General features: G+C 44.5%; 1 protein-coding gene across 3 annotated transcripts in view; it reads left to right on the plus strand.

The window, feature by feature from the left end:
• Smarcc1 (SWI/SNF related BAF chromatin remodeling complex subunit C1) overlaps positions 1-11098 on the plus strand; it is a 127493-nt gene extending 116395 nt beyond the window's left edge. For 2 of the 3 annotated variants that reach the window (XM_042281738.2, XM_042281739.2), the window contains exons 27-28: positions 5854-6030; positions 8740-11098. In XM_042281738.2, the coding sequence (XP_042137672.2) occupies positions 5854-6030; positions 8740-8834 (272 nt within the window). In that variant the 3' untranslated portion in view covers positions 8835-11098. Of the gene's footprint in view, positions 1-5853; positions 6031-8001; positions 8301-8739 lie in introns of those variants that run through there. The other variant, XM_042281740.2, reaches the window with a different exon arrangement.
• The last annotated feature ends 4030 nt before the right edge of the window (positions 11099-15128 follow it).

Genomic DNA, 15128 nt, shown 5'->3' on the forward strand with positions numbered 1-15128 from the left:
TTGGTGAGAAGATGTTATCTCTATAAAATGTTACTTCAATAACAAAAGTAGGGCATGTCTCTCAGCTGAGGCACTAGGCACTTCACTTACTGTTCTTTATTTTCTTGAAATAAAAATCAAGATGGTTTTACTGTGTAGCCCAGGGCAGCCTCCAATCCATGGTCTTCCTAGCTCAGGCTCTTGCCCTTTTTCCCCTCAAGACATTGTGTAGCTACTGCCCCACCCCATGTGAGTGGATGGGTTGTTGCCCACGGGGGCAGAAGAGGGCATTGAATGCCCTGGAGCTGGAACTTCAAGTACTTGGTTGTAAGCCTGTATGAGTACTGGAAACTGGTTTTAGGTCCTCTCTGAAGAGCGAGTGTGCTTAACTTCTGTACCAACCCTCTGCACCTAGCCCTTGCCCCTTAGTTAAACCCAGTTAAACTCAGACCCCTACGCATAGGAAATGCAGTATTCACAAAAGGATAAAAAGAATTTGTGGCTTCCTAGCCAGTACTGTGGACTCAGCCCCATACTGAAAAGGGAGAAGGACCTTGCTCATCACATCAGCCTTGTTTATAGTCTGTGCTACCTCTTGTCCTGCTTATACTATCTTGACAGTGAGGCCCTGTCCTTGACAAAGAGCATCTGTGACAGGCACCCCGGGAAGCTGCTATGGGGAAGAAGCCTCGGTGGATCCTGGGCTTCCCCTCACTTGGCCCCCATTGTGTTATTTCCGTTCTTCTGGGGACTCAGCCAGAGGATGTCTGTGCATGGTTAGAAATGGATGGATGACACATGCTGAGGAATAGATAGTCACGGGCTCCCTTTACAGTTTCTCTCTTTTCTCACCTTAGTCTTCCAATGACTGAGAAATGAAATCCTTAGCTAATATCCTAGTAGACATGATAGGTGTAAGGCTTTAGTAAAAGATCTAATAAACATGGGAGTGTGGGGGCTTTTTCTACTAGCTAAACCTAATTTTAGCAAACCTTTCCATTTTCCAGGCTTCAGATGCCTGCTGTTTAAAAAACGCTGTATGTAGGTCAGACTCCCACCATCCTAGGTTTTGCCACTGCTTTTTGAAGCTTGCTCACTGCCTCTCCTCCCTCTTTTTTCCCTTCCTCTCACTTCTTTCTTCCTCCTTCTCCCACCTCAAAAAAAGAAATATCCCCTACCCCCTGTTTTTGTGTGTGTGTACTAATGGACTACGTATGGATACACTTTTTATTTTGTTTAGTATTAACTCCTTGGTGTTTGAGGTTTATGTGAGCCAAACTTCAAGCTTGTGAGAATTAATAAGACTATCTTGAGACTGTTATTTTTTTTAAGTGGTGATACTTGTGTCAAGTACCACCAAAGGGGGGGTAGGCGATCTTTAGTTTTGTCTAAAAGACTTATTTATTTATTATGTATACAGAAGAGGGTGCCAGATCTCATTACAGATGGTTGTGAGCCACCATGTGGATGCTGGGAATTGAACTCAGGACCTCTGGAAGAGCAGTCGGTGCTCTTAACCTCTGAGCCATCTCTCTAGCCCCTCTATTTCAAATTTGATCCTCCCAAATTATCTTTTCTGGAGCTGTGGGGATGTCTCTGTTGGGCACACTGCTTGCCAGCGCCAGCATAAAGACCTTCGATTGATTCTAGTCCTTCCATAACAGACTGGTCTGACGTCGCACACTTGCAAACCAGGACTGGGAGGTGTAGACGGGGGTCCTAGGGCTTGCTGGATCGCAGAAGCAGAAGGCATTGTTTAACTCTAACCTTCCCCTTTTCTGCCGCCACCCTCCTCCAGGGAAAATGGCTTTATGACCCTGTTCTTGACAATAGGAGAGAAGATATTTTCACCTTCAGATTTCACAATAAGTGAAGCCAAGAATTTGCTTGCTTTTGTTTGTTTTAGATGTTGGCCTCATAGATTGAGAACCCCCAAAACTGTCCTGTCCCAGCTTACTGTTCTAGAGATATGGGGAAATAGGTGAGTGGGCCACCGACGCTAAGCATATAGCTGTGGAAATGATACTACTTGGCCAAGAGCCCATGGGCTTATGAGATGGATAAACATCACTTCATAAAGTCTGCTAGATTGTTTCTTGAATAGCTTTTTCTCTGGTGGAACAAACTCTTATCTGTGAGGTTACTTCAGAAAGCTGGCTAGGGGCAAATCACTAATCCATTGGTGGAGGACTTATATTACGAAGTCTCAGCAGAACATAGTAGCATATGTTTCATGCATTAGATTTCTGGTTCATCATAAGTGTATCACACATTTGGTGTAACTTAAAACAATAAAAGATTGGGCTTGAGATATAGCTCAGTTGGTAGAGGGCTTGCTGAACATGCATGAAGACTTCAGTGTAATCCCTAGCACCATATTAAAAAAAAAAAAAGCATCAAAACACATATAAAAACCCCTACTTTCCAGGCAGTGGTGGTGCAGGCCTTGATTCCCAGCACTCAGGAGGCAGAGTCAGGCGGATCTCTGTGAGTTCGAGGCCAGCCTGGTCTACAGGACAGGCACCAACACTACAGAGAAACCCTGTCTCACAAAACAAAACAAACAAACAAACAAAAACCTGCTTGTTATCACAACACTCAAGAACTAGAGGCAAGAGTATCAGAAGTTTAAGGTCATCCTCAGCTACAAAGAGAATGTGGGGCTAGTCTGGACTACATATGAGATGTGATTTTTTTGCGTATAAATTTTTTTAAAGACATTTTGATGAGCTGGAGAGATGGCTCAGTGGTTAAGAGCACTGACTGCTCTTCCAGAGGATCTTGGTTCAATTCCCAACAACCACATGGCAGCTCACAACTGTCTTTAACTCCAGTTCCGAGGAATCTGACTCTCACACAGATATACATGCAAGCAAAACACCAATGCACATAAAATAAAAATAAATTTTTTAAAACATTTCAAGTACTTGAATATTTTTTTTTATTTCACAATTGGGGTTTTATGGCTGTTGAGCTGGTAAAAGATGCTTAAATCAGTTTTTATTTTAAAGAAATACTGAAGGGTGGGCTGGAATGATGGCTCAGTGGTTAAGAGCACTGACCGTCTTTCCAGAGGACTCACTTCAATTCCCAGCACCCACATGGCAGCTCACAGCTATCTGTAATTCTAAGATCTGACATCCTCACATAGATATACATGCAGGCAAAACACCCATGCACATAAAATAAAAAGTAGATTATTAAAGAAATATTGAAGGAAGCAGGTGTGGTAGTGCTGCTGCTCGCCTTTAATTCTAGCACTCGGGTTTGCGGTTAAGGTTAGGTAGAGGCAGGCAGATCTCTGAGCTCAAGGCCCATGCAGCTGGAGATACATAGTGAAATAAGTCTCAAGTAAACAGATAAATAAATAGAAATGTTGTGAGTGTGATATAGTGAAGACTTTGACACGAACTTTTATTTGGACAGAGTAATCGGTAAGAAGAACTGGGCCTTGAGTTGGAAGGCTTGAATATATTTTTTGATTTCCATTCCTCTGTCCATGAAAGCTTTGGAACCATGCATGGTGGCACATAGCTGTCATTCCATCACTTAGACAGCTGAGGCGGGAGGGTTATCACAAGTTCATGACTAGCCTGGGGTACATAGTAAGCTCCAAGCCAACCTGGACTACATACCAAGATCCTATATGAAAAAACAAGTTGTTTTACTCCTGAGCCTCAGTTTTTCCCTATAATATATTGGCTCTGATCCTGGTTTACTTTCTGTTGTAATAAAACACCATGACCAAAGCAACTTGAGGAAAAAGTTGCACTTCCCAGTTCCTGTACATCACCGAGGGAAGTCAGGCAGGACCTGGAGTGAGTCGGGAACCATGGAGGAACACTGTTTTCAGTCTTGCTCCACTGCATTCTTAGACAACCCAGGACCACCTGCCCAGCGGTGGCCCCTCCCACATTAGTCATTGGTCAAGAAAGTCCTCCACAGAAAGGCCCAGGCAGTTCCTCAGTCGCTACTCCCTCCGACCCTCCTCCTCTAATTGGTGTCAGGTTTGCTGACCCTGCATACTGCCTCTTGCGGGCATATTAGAGGAGCCACGGAGAAAAGAAGGCACTATTTCAAAGACTCAAACAGTTACCCTCATCAGAACGAAAGCCCTGCAGCTAAGGAGGACAACTGTCAGGTGTTTTCAGAACAACATCTTGGGAAACTGAGTAACTTGCCTAGGAACACATAACCCAGGAGAGGCTGAAGTGGAAGGAAGATGGTGGCCTCTGAGTTTGCAGGCTACTTTTCTGTACTTTGCTTGCTGGGTCTGTTTTCTTGACTCTTGACTGGGGTGTCACCTGGGCCCGTGGATTTCAGCAGACCTTACTTGAGAATCAGAATGTGAAAGTGATCCTAAACAGTGGTGTGCTGTGTCATTCCGATGAACACACACTGTTCCTCCCTGTTTGGTTCTCTCTCATCTCGTGATGCCTGTGAACTCTATGTAACTTTCCTAAGACTCTGTCCTGGCCAGACTTGGTGGAGGAGGCAGCCTGAGGTAGATAAAGACCATGTTGTTAGAAAGCTGGTGTTCTTTCCTTTATCATAAGACTGGAAATGTTCCTTTGTCTCCAGGCTAGAGTTTTGTGTTTTTGTATTCAGAAGATAGCTTCCTACCTACATCTGTGACTGCTAGAAACAGTCTACAGTGTGGCAAAGTTAAATCCATGGAAAACATCATTCAGTAGCAGAATCTAAATACTATCTGAGTCTTAGAGAAAAAGATTGTTAGAAGTCTGTCTTGTCATTTTGCAATTAAGAGACATGTTACTTGTTCTGTCTCCCATCATTAATTTAAAGACTGAGAAGAGATGGTGTTTTCTGTCTATCCCAGGGACGTACTTCATGGAGTCCCTAGTGAATCCTCCAGTTGAACGAGAGATTGGAATTCAAATTTGAACCTTTTACAGTGGTGGTTTCTGGGTCACGGATTCCTAGGAAAGCCTCCTTCTCTGTGGTCTGTGCTAGGTGTTGTGTGTGATGTGATGATCCACTGCTCACCCAGAGTAACCAGCTTTCCCTTCGGTGATGCTTTCTTTGGGAGTGCTCCCTCTTTGGACTTACTTACTTGCTCGCTGATTTCTGAGATGGGCTGCTGTATGTTAGGCTGGCTTCATACCCACTCTTTCTAGCCAAGGATGACTTTGAAATCTTGCTCTTACCTTCCAGATCCTGGAGTATAGGCATATACCACAACTCTATTCATGAGGTACCTGGGATTGAGCTCACAAGCTCTTATGTGTGAGGAAAGCATTCTTATCAGAGTTTTTATATAACATGATATTAGCCCTGACAATTTCTTCCAATTAGCCATGACATTAGTCCTGTAATTCCTTCTAGATAACTACTACCTTTCCTGTGCTCAAGTTGAGAAGTCAATCAGTGAACTTTCCCCGGTTAAGTGTTCCACAAATAAACAAAAAGCTGATCATCAAGCTGGTGAGGTAGTGTGGACACTTGTCCTCAAGCATGACTAAGTTCAGTCTCCACAGCCCGACACACCTAACTTACTCCTGCAACCTCTAACCTCTATACCATGACATGTATATGCCCATACATACACACACTATTTTTGTGGTTTTGTTTGTTTGTTTTGTTGGTGGTGGTTTTTCAAGACAGGGTTTCTCTGTAGCGTTGGAGCCTATCCTAGAACTCACTCTGTAGACCAGGCTGGCCTTGAACTCAGAGATCTGCCTGCCTCTGCCTCCTGAGTGGTGGGATTAAAGATATTGGACACCACCACCCATCACTAAATAAATCTTCATTTATGTTCTATAATCATGGACATTAAGTTGGTTATTTCTCTCCCCCCCCCCCCCACCTCCCCAATGCATGTATACTAACAATACTTTAAATCTCCATCCACAGGTCAGATACCAGGCCCTGGCTCTATGATGCCTGGGCAGCCCATGCCAGGCCGCATGATTCCTACTGTGGCGACTAACATTCACTCTACTGGAAGTGGCCCTGCCCCTCCTGGTATGCCTCCAATGCCCGGAAACATCTTAGGACCCAGGGTACCCCTCACAGCGCCAAATGGCATGTGTAAGTAGAACATTGGGAAGATCCCTCAGCATCCTGCTTTGGGGGTGGGGATGGGGGCTTCTGATGAGGAAGAAAGGCTTTCTTCTCTTCATGAGATGTAGCAAGCTCATAGACAGTCCAGCCTTCAACAGTGAGTTGTTGCAGATGGCTTTTTGGTGTGAAACTCAGGTTGTATATTCTGTACTGAGGTCTGTGGGTAAACCTCTTATTTCTCTGTCACACGTTATTAAATGAGACTAGTTTGAATCTCACCTGACATGCATAGCTCCTGGCTGTCATTCCCCTACAAGAACTTTTATGTTGCAAGGTTAAAAGTGGTGAGTTGGCTCAGGAGGCAGAGGCAGGGAGATCTCAGAGTTCAAGGCCAGCCTGGTCTACAGAGTGAGTTCCAGGACAGTCAGGGCTACACAGGGAACCCTGTCTTGGGGGGAAAAAACAAAAAAATGGTGATGAGTTGGGGGCGGGGGAAGAAACTGGACCAAACATAGTGTACTCCTTTAATCCCAGCACTTGGGAGCAGAGGCAGGTGTGAGCTGTCCTTGTCTACATGTGGAGCTCCAAGCCAGCCAAGGCTACATACTAAAACCTCTTTCAAGAAAGAAAGAAAAAGCAAAAGCAGTTTAGAGATGAGAGTAAGTTCTTACAGCTATTGACAGATTAGTAGTCCCCATATAGACTTGAGAAGAAAGGGTTCACGGATTGTGTAAAAATGGAATATGAGGTAGGGAGTACTAGTGAACTCAGTAGCATCCCTCTGAGCTTGTGTTTAGAGCCCAAGTAATTTCTCCCATAAGCCCCTCCCTACCCCAGCAGCAAGCCTTGACCACCCTCCACAGGGTTGCATCATAGCTTCCAATCTTATAGAAGGATCCTGCCATAATCTTTAGTTCTTTAAGAAGCTGGTGTGTGTGGCCAAAAAGTTAGCTCCTATTCACTGACTGAATAAAAATCCTTGGCATGTAGGGTGGTGGTACATGCCTTTAATCCCAGGGAGGCAGAGACAGGCAGATTTCTTTGAGTTTGAGGCTAGCTGGGTCTACAGAGCAAGTTCTAGGACATCCAGGACTGTTAAACAGAGAAAATAAAGTTATGAGAGATGGCTGGTGAAAATCTCAGCAGGTAAAGACACTTGCAACCAAACCTGACATGAGTTTGATTTCTGGGAACCTGCATGGTGGAGGAGAGAACTGACTCACACACAATCTCTTGGGCTTTAGCACACATGCTATAGCATCAACACAACTATGTATGCATGTGTGACACACACAAGAAAATAAAACTTAAACAGGGAACTTCAGAATACTTTGGATGCTCTGTAATATTCCAGGAGACATCCTCTCGGGGAAGCTAAGACAAAGTAGATGCACAGAAGAAAGTCTTGGTTTAACTGAGTTTATAGACTCTCACCCTTATGAAAAATATTTCCCTTGAGCTTTTGGTCAGATATCATAGTAAAATGGCTAAGAAAATGCTTGTCACACTACCTCTCATGTAAGAAAGAATTGGCTTTCCAAGAGAGCTGACCCAGTAAGCCATCTTTGGTGAACAGATACTATCACTGGCCCTTATCACTGGTCTACATGGAGTGTTTCACCATGTATGACAGGGTCTTTAGAGAATCTGAGCCCCTGGCCTGGCTCTTGGGCCATGAACAGGCCATACTGCATGAGTAGCTTCTTGTCCTCAGGTCTTAGTCTCCTTCTCAGAGGTCACAAAGGAGGAGATGATTGGATTCAGAGTGTCTGAAAAGCTGGAGAGGTTTGATAGAAGCCTCTTGGGAGTGTGGTTGGGTGAATGCCTGGTTAGTGTAGCTAGACTCTAATTATTTGTTTGATATGTTTTCATTTCTGGCAAGATCTAGAGGTTTTAAAGCCTTGGATTAAACGATCTCTAGAGTTCCTTTGTATGCTAAAGCCGCTAGAGTTGAAATAGAAAAGAAGCCCAAACACTCACACTAATTGTTCCCTTCAGGACCTGACCTAGTTTGGGCCAGAAATCCAAGGATGGCAGTTGAGGAGCTGTGAGGGCCTCCCAGGACTATCCGCCTTGTCAGCAGCTGCCTCAGTGAAGTTCTGTGGCCCTGGTGGAAACAGTAAATCAGCAAGAAGTTATTGATAATCTCTCCTGTGCTCAGCTAGTCTAGACACCATGAAATAAAGAAAAAGATACAGAGCTAGCCCATGAAGACTCTTGATTATTTAATTGAAGAAACACAATTAGTAGAGAGAACAATTAGAATACAATAAAATGGAAATACAATTAAGTTCTTTAAAAAAAGAAAAGTCTGGCGTGATTCTTGGAATGAGTGGTCCTTCAAGAAGGGCAGATGAACTCCACCACTTCCTCTCCGACTTCTTAGGTTAGGGTAGGCCACATGAGCCCCAGCTGGTTGGCTTCTGTCTACTTGACCTCAGAGTAGCAAGCCTCTGAGCTCATATCGTTTGCCTGCTGCAAAGAAAGTTACTTCCTAAGCCAGGCATGGTGGTACATGTCTTTAATCTTAGCCCTGTGGCTGAGGCAGGCAGATCTCTGAATTTGAGGCCAATCTAGTCTACATAGCAAGTTTCAGACCAGCCAAGGCTCAGAGTAAAACCTTATTGCCCCACCCTCCAAACAAAACAACTCCTTCCTGTCACTTTCCATTGAATGGATTCTTTCCTAAGCCTCCCTGTTTCCGGCAATGACTAGTTACCTTGAATGTGTTTGCAGATCCTCCTCCACCACAACAGCAGCCGCAGCCTCCGCCTGCAGACGGGGTCCCTCCGCCTCCTGCTCCAGGCCCACCAGCCTCGGCCACTCCTTAGCCTGGAAGATACAGGGAGCCTCCACACCCACCACAAGCTGAAATGGGGATGGCAAGACTTGTGTCTCAGCTTCCTTGGTTTTCTTTTGGGATTTTTTTTTTCCTCAGAGCCCCAAGCATGAGTCCCATGTCTCTCCGCTCTTGATAACTTCATGTGTCAGGTCTTTAGCTGATACTCAGTGAGAAGGCTGTGGTGACTAGTGTGCCCTGGTCATTTGAAAAGTAACCCATGTCCCCCTGCCCCAGTGTGGCAGGTGTTTGGCCTTTGGTCTGCAGATCCTGTTGACGTTAGTATTCTCTGTCTCTTTGTTTTGTCTTATGCTTCAGTGGATAATTCTCCATAATTACTCTCCTTTCTTCCCCTGTTGTTTTTAAGGAGAGTATCCTCAGTTAATAGAAACCAAAAAAAAAAAAAAAAAAAAAATGGTGATGGGCAGAAGGAGACAGCCACAGAGGGACACACCTTAAGGCATTATAAGTGACCTTATTTCTACTTATCTGAGCTAAGAGTGGTGCTATGGTGAGGTTCCTGGGCCTTTTGCCACACATAAATGCACCCACCTGAGAAGAGCTGAGGAGGAAGGAGGCATCCTGTTGATTTTATTCCCTGGCAAGGACTGTGAAAGACTCCACTCAGTCTGGAAGAGCATACCACTGTACCTAGTATGTGGTAGCAGAGAGACAAACACTGGCAGAGACCTCCTTCTCTTCCCCCACTATTCTGGGTCTCTGTGCAGAAGATTGCACAGAACTAGGGTGGCTTTCCTAAGGACAGTGTCAGCTTTAAAGGTAGGAATTTGGAGAGGCATTCCCTAGGTTTTCCAGACTAGCCAGGAAAGTTAAAGGGTCTACAGCCCTACCTACACACCTTTAGGTTGAGTCCTACCCAACCCACACACACATCCTCTCCCCTCACCACCCTCCATCTAGCTGAACTTTATACATGTTTTTTTTAGACCTTCCTCCTATAAGAAAGGAAAGGGGGGAAAAACTTTATTAAAATAGGTAAGTAGATTGTGCTAAACATTTTATCTCGTGAAACTTGGTTAGGTGGCTGGAGGTACAAGTCCCTAAACTACCTCTTGCTGTAGCCAGGGTGAGTAGGATTTCTTGAAGCGGTACTGAGGTTCAGAATGGGAGTGGAAAAATGGGGCACATTCAGCAGCCTCCTGTACCTTCTTTTTCTGAGCCCTCACGGTCCATCTGTCACAGGGTTGTGAAGAGTATGCTGAGGGCATAGGACCTCACTTGGCTCCAAAGCATTATGCTCTAAGGTTTGGGATGCTCCCACTGGGAGGGTGAAGTACCATTCCAGAGGAAGAGCCACTGCATCTGCCCCTGCTGATGAGTGATTCGACAGTTACTGGTTTCGTCAGCTGTCCTTCCCTGCCTTCTGTCCTTCCATGAGTAGCAAGAGGGTGTTCTGGCGAAGCTTCCCTTGAAGTGGCAGTTTCATTATTGAGAATGCAAGGTAGAACATCTTATGGATATCTTTTTCTGTGTGTGTTTTAAAGCTTTACATATGAGAGGGTGTAGAGGGTGTCTGTAACACCTTAGAACCCTTAATGTCAGAACGCAAAAATCCACAGTTGAGATTTGCCTTTGAACCCCTCAGGTTTGCCTCTACCAGGTGGCCTTGGTCACTGTCTGAGTCCTGGGGTACTGGAGCTAAGGAAACCTTATTCCTTTCTTGTGTGCACTCTAGACTCTTGGAGAAGAAATAGAAATGAGCTTGTTCCTTGGGAGGTTACTTAACTCATTTGCCTCCAGGAAGACCCCAGTGCCTTTTTACAGTGGCCAGGTTTCCTCTACTTCCCTCCATTCCCTCCCAAAGGAAACTCACTCCAATGCTCACCTTTCTCCTGGAGTCCTAGAAGGGGAATGGGATTCTGCTTCACACTGTGGTCCTTTATAACCTCAGGTCTGTAATGTGATCACTTTCCAGTTTGAAAGATGAGTGGAAATATTTTTTGCAGCGCTTGTAACCTGCAGAACCTGAGTTCCTCACAGCTCTTTCCATGTCTGTCAATTGGGTTCCATTCCTCTAATAATACCATACCCATCCAATTTTGTGAGGGGTGGGCTGGGATACTGTGTGGCTTTTGTACAGATATGTTTCTCAGTATGGAATTTTTTTGTTTTGTTTTCTTGTTTTGTTTCTAAATGAGGGAAGGGAGTTTTGAGAGTTTGAGGAGAAAATGAATGAAAGTGGTTTAATTTCCCTCTTTTTCATTAAATAAATGATAAACCATTTTATGAATTCTAGTCCCATTCTCTGCATTCATCCATTCATTTCATACTGTGTCCTGTAAAGAACCTCAATACTCAGCCTCTCTTGGACTTGGTCAGCAGTTAAAATTCCATGTCTCAGACATACTAGGTTGATCCTTTTCAAGGTGCTTCAGGACTGAACATAAAGTTGAATGTCTTACCCACTTGGATGCCTTCCCCTCCAGTCAAAGAAAGATGAATGGATGTTCTTCAGACACGGCCTTACCTAACATCCTGGTGCCTCCAAAGAGGAATGATCTTGCTCACTAAGATGGAGTATCTGCTGCAGGTTAGATAGCTCTAGGTTGGAAGCAGGCGTTCTAGCAGAAGCTTCATGAACATGACCTACTACAAGGACAGTTCTGAGTACCACAGCAGCAAACCCTAGCTTGAAAGGAAAGAAGTACTGCTTTTCAAGATACTTAGGAATCCAGAGAAACAAGAGAATTCTGTCTGCCATGGGCTGACCACCAGCTGCTCGGGAAGCACCTCTGGCAAAGAGCTAACACTGGCCAGCTCTCATGATTCTGAGTCTCCGAGGGGTGAGAGAGGAAGTTAATTCTTGATCCAAGCTAACCAAAGACTGCTTTGTAAACTTGAACATGCGTCCTTTTTCTTTTTGGTAAGTATAAAATCTTTTTTTTTTAAAAAGGCATAGCAGACCATGTGCAACCCACCAGTCTTCCATGTGTTTCTCAAATTATTAGTATAATTTCTCTAAATTCATTAAAATTAATAATTTTCAAACCTGACTGTGTATCAGCCTGTAAAGGTGCTTGCCACCAGGCCTGATGGCAAGAGTTCAATCCCTGGACCACCCATACATTGGAAGAGAACAACTCCCAAAATCTGTCCTCGACCTTCACATACACACTGGTGGTATATCACATATATACTCATAAGTAAATTAATTTTATTTTTGACATAAAGTCTTACTATGTAGACCAGGCTGGTCTTGCACTAATGGAGATCCACCTGCCTCTCAAATACTGACATTAAAGACACATGCCACCACATCTGGCTTTAATTTTTTTCTCCTTAAAAAAGTGGTGTGTTAGCCGGGCGGTGATGGCACACACCTTTAATCCCAGCACTCGCAAGGCAGAGCCAGGCAGATCTCTGTGAGTTCGAGGCCAGCCTGGTCTACAGAGCGAGATCCAGGACAGGCACCAAACTATGCGGAGAAACCCTGTCTCGAAAAAAGAAAAAAAGGTGGTATGTTACAACACTCTCTACAGGTCCTTCTCATGACATTTCACCCAATAAAAATTTGACATCCTGCTTTGTTTGAAGTGCATAATTTTGAATACAAGGAAATCAGAGCTACAAATAAACCAGCAAGGCTGTACCATCCAGGCTGCCAGAATGAAACAGTTATTAAAGAGCATTTCACATAAGGCCATGCATTCTTGAAGAAAATAAAAGTAATCTAGAATATCCTGAGTGCAGGGAATGGTAATGTATGCCTATAATCATAGCTCAGGAGGATCCCAAGTTTGAGAGCAACCTGCTATACATAAGACATCTCCAAAAAAAATTCACTTCCTTGAGATAATGTATAAAATCGGACTGAGTGACCCACTATAATTTTCTATATAATCTGAATTCAATCTCCAGTGGTAAGTATGGAATGGCTTCTGGTGTCCTGCATGTGATATCCTGGAGGACCAACCTTTATTAATACTAGGAACTTGTGTCTATCATTAAGGGTTAAATAGTGAGGTGGGGGAGAGGCTTTGGTCCTGAACTTGGGGCAGATGTCTCAGACAAGACTGCTGTAAAAAATTGATAATGGAAGGGGGGGGGGTTGACTCTTTGAGTTCAAGGCCAGTTTGGTCTACAGATTGAGATCCAGGACAGGCACCAAAACTATACAGGGAGGGAGAAACCCTGTCTTGAAAAAAATAATAAAAAGAATGGCTAATGGAGCTGTGTATAGTAGTGCGCACCTTTAATACCAGCACTCAGTAGGCAGAGGCAGGTGGATCTGTAATTTGAGGACAACCTGGCCTACACAAAGAAACCCTGTGGGAGATGAGGGAAAATTAAGTAAACTGATTACAATCAATACTCCAGGACCACCCCGCACTGTTCTGACCCCTGGGGAAACCAGAGGTTAAAAAGGTGCCTGTCTGGTTGTGGCACAGAAATTGGAGGTGTCCTTACCACTTATGCCCCCAGGAGCCTTTCCATGCTCTTGTACCTTCATGGGGAGCAGCCATGTAACCTCTGTTGGCAGTAGCTTTACCCTTGGGAGCAACTACTACCTTGAAAATGTTTGAAGATCTCAGCAAACTACACACTACACAGTGTAGTGACCACAATCTGTAGGTACCTGACAGCAGAAAAAAAAGGTATCTCCAACTCGGGTTCCCTAGTAGCCCATCATTTTATATGCTCTACCAGATGGAGCAGTTGTGGGGTCAGAAGTAGCTCTCAGATTGTGATAGGCTGAGTCTGTCTATCTGGGCCTTGACACTGACAGACTTCCAGTAGCCATCTGGATTGTAGCATTCCTTACTCTATGTCAGCTTACTGTTGAGAGGGGCCCTCACGTGTCTCAGGATAGCCTTCAAATTCTGATCCTCCTGCCTCAGCCTCCTATGTGCTGCTGAACCCAGCTCCGGCCCGTCTTATTTAGTAATATCTACAGGGTCCCTGAGAAGTACTAGTTGCCTGCTGGGACAGCAGATCTCTTCTGCGGGCTAGTTAGTTACTTCAGTGGCTTTCTCACAGCTAGCATGGCTTTGGAGTTAATGAATTCAAAAGCCCTTTCCAAATGATAACAAACCACTGCTTGGCAGAATGACCACCTCCAAGTCCGTGACAGCTGTTTGTGAGATGAGAACTCCAACATGAAGTTAAATCACCACAAAGGCTTTTTAGCCTGCCTTCCCTTCCCACCAGGAATGGTGTGATTAGGTCTGTTCTAGTAGTTCATTGCCCTGCCCCCAGATAAGGTTGTCCCCAAGCCTGGTCATTCTGTGGTGGTTGTCACTGATAGCATAGCAGCAGCTAGGCATAGTGACATGCTTGTGATCACAGAATTTGGGAGGGAGAGGCAGGACAGTTAGGAGTTGAAGGCTGGCCTCAGTTATATGTTAAGTTTGAGGCCAACGTGGGCTTTGAGAGACAAGGTCTCAAGGGGATGTAGGACATAACATTAAATACCAGATGAACGTGGAGGGGAGGCTTGGGCTAGTTTGGAGATAGGGCGTTTGTTCTGTTCCCGCATCCTGATTCCTCTTCTGATATTTAAGAAAGGAAATGGGGATCTGGAAAAGTGTCTCAGAGGTTAAAAGCACTTGCTCTTGTAGAGTACCCACATGTGGCTCACAACCATCTAACTCCAGTTGCAGGGCATCTGATGTCCTCTTCTGGCTTCCGGAATACCAGGTACGGCCGTGGTGGACATACATGTATATGCAAGCAAAACACCCATGCAGACAAAAGTGAATCTTTAAAGGGTGAAATGAAAAGCTCCCATATTCAGATGAATATAGTTTTTAAAAGGAAAAACCAAGATTTCAGTGGTTTATACCAATTTAAAGTCAAAGTGGTGATCTCTATCCAGAAGAAACTATGCCTGGTCCATTATATTGGGGGCAGTGACAGTAGCCTCCTGGGGAAGCCAGTGTCCTCTATTCCGTACATAAAGATGCATGCAGCAATCATGGCAATGGTCTTTGTGGCTTGGTTTTGGAGGCAAATTACCAAAAGCCAGTAGGAAACAGGCACGAAGAAGCCATTGCCATACAAAACATCTCAAATGGTACATGATGGGAGCTGTGGCTAGTGGTTGGCTCCCTTGTGTAGTTCTTATTCCTGTAGCTTCCTCTCAGCCTTCGTACTCATACACACCATTGATTTGACACTGATTGCTGAACCCTGTCATACTGGAGTCTGGTGACTCTCCAGGTCAGGCAGATTTGATGCTAAACCTTGCTCTTCTCAACACAGACCACTCCTTGAATGAGTTTTTTTCCCCCATTCAATTTATACACATTGCCTAATTACTCTGTTC

This window comes from Peromyscus maniculatus, chromosome 7, assembly GCF_049852395.1.
Source record: "Peromyscus maniculatus bairdii isolate BWxNUB_F1_BW_parent chromosome 7, HU_Pman_BW_mat_3.1, whole genome shotgun sequence".
Lineage (NCBI taxonomy): Eukaryota > Metazoa > Chordata > Mammalia > Rodentia > Cricetidae > Peromyscus > Peromyscus maniculatus.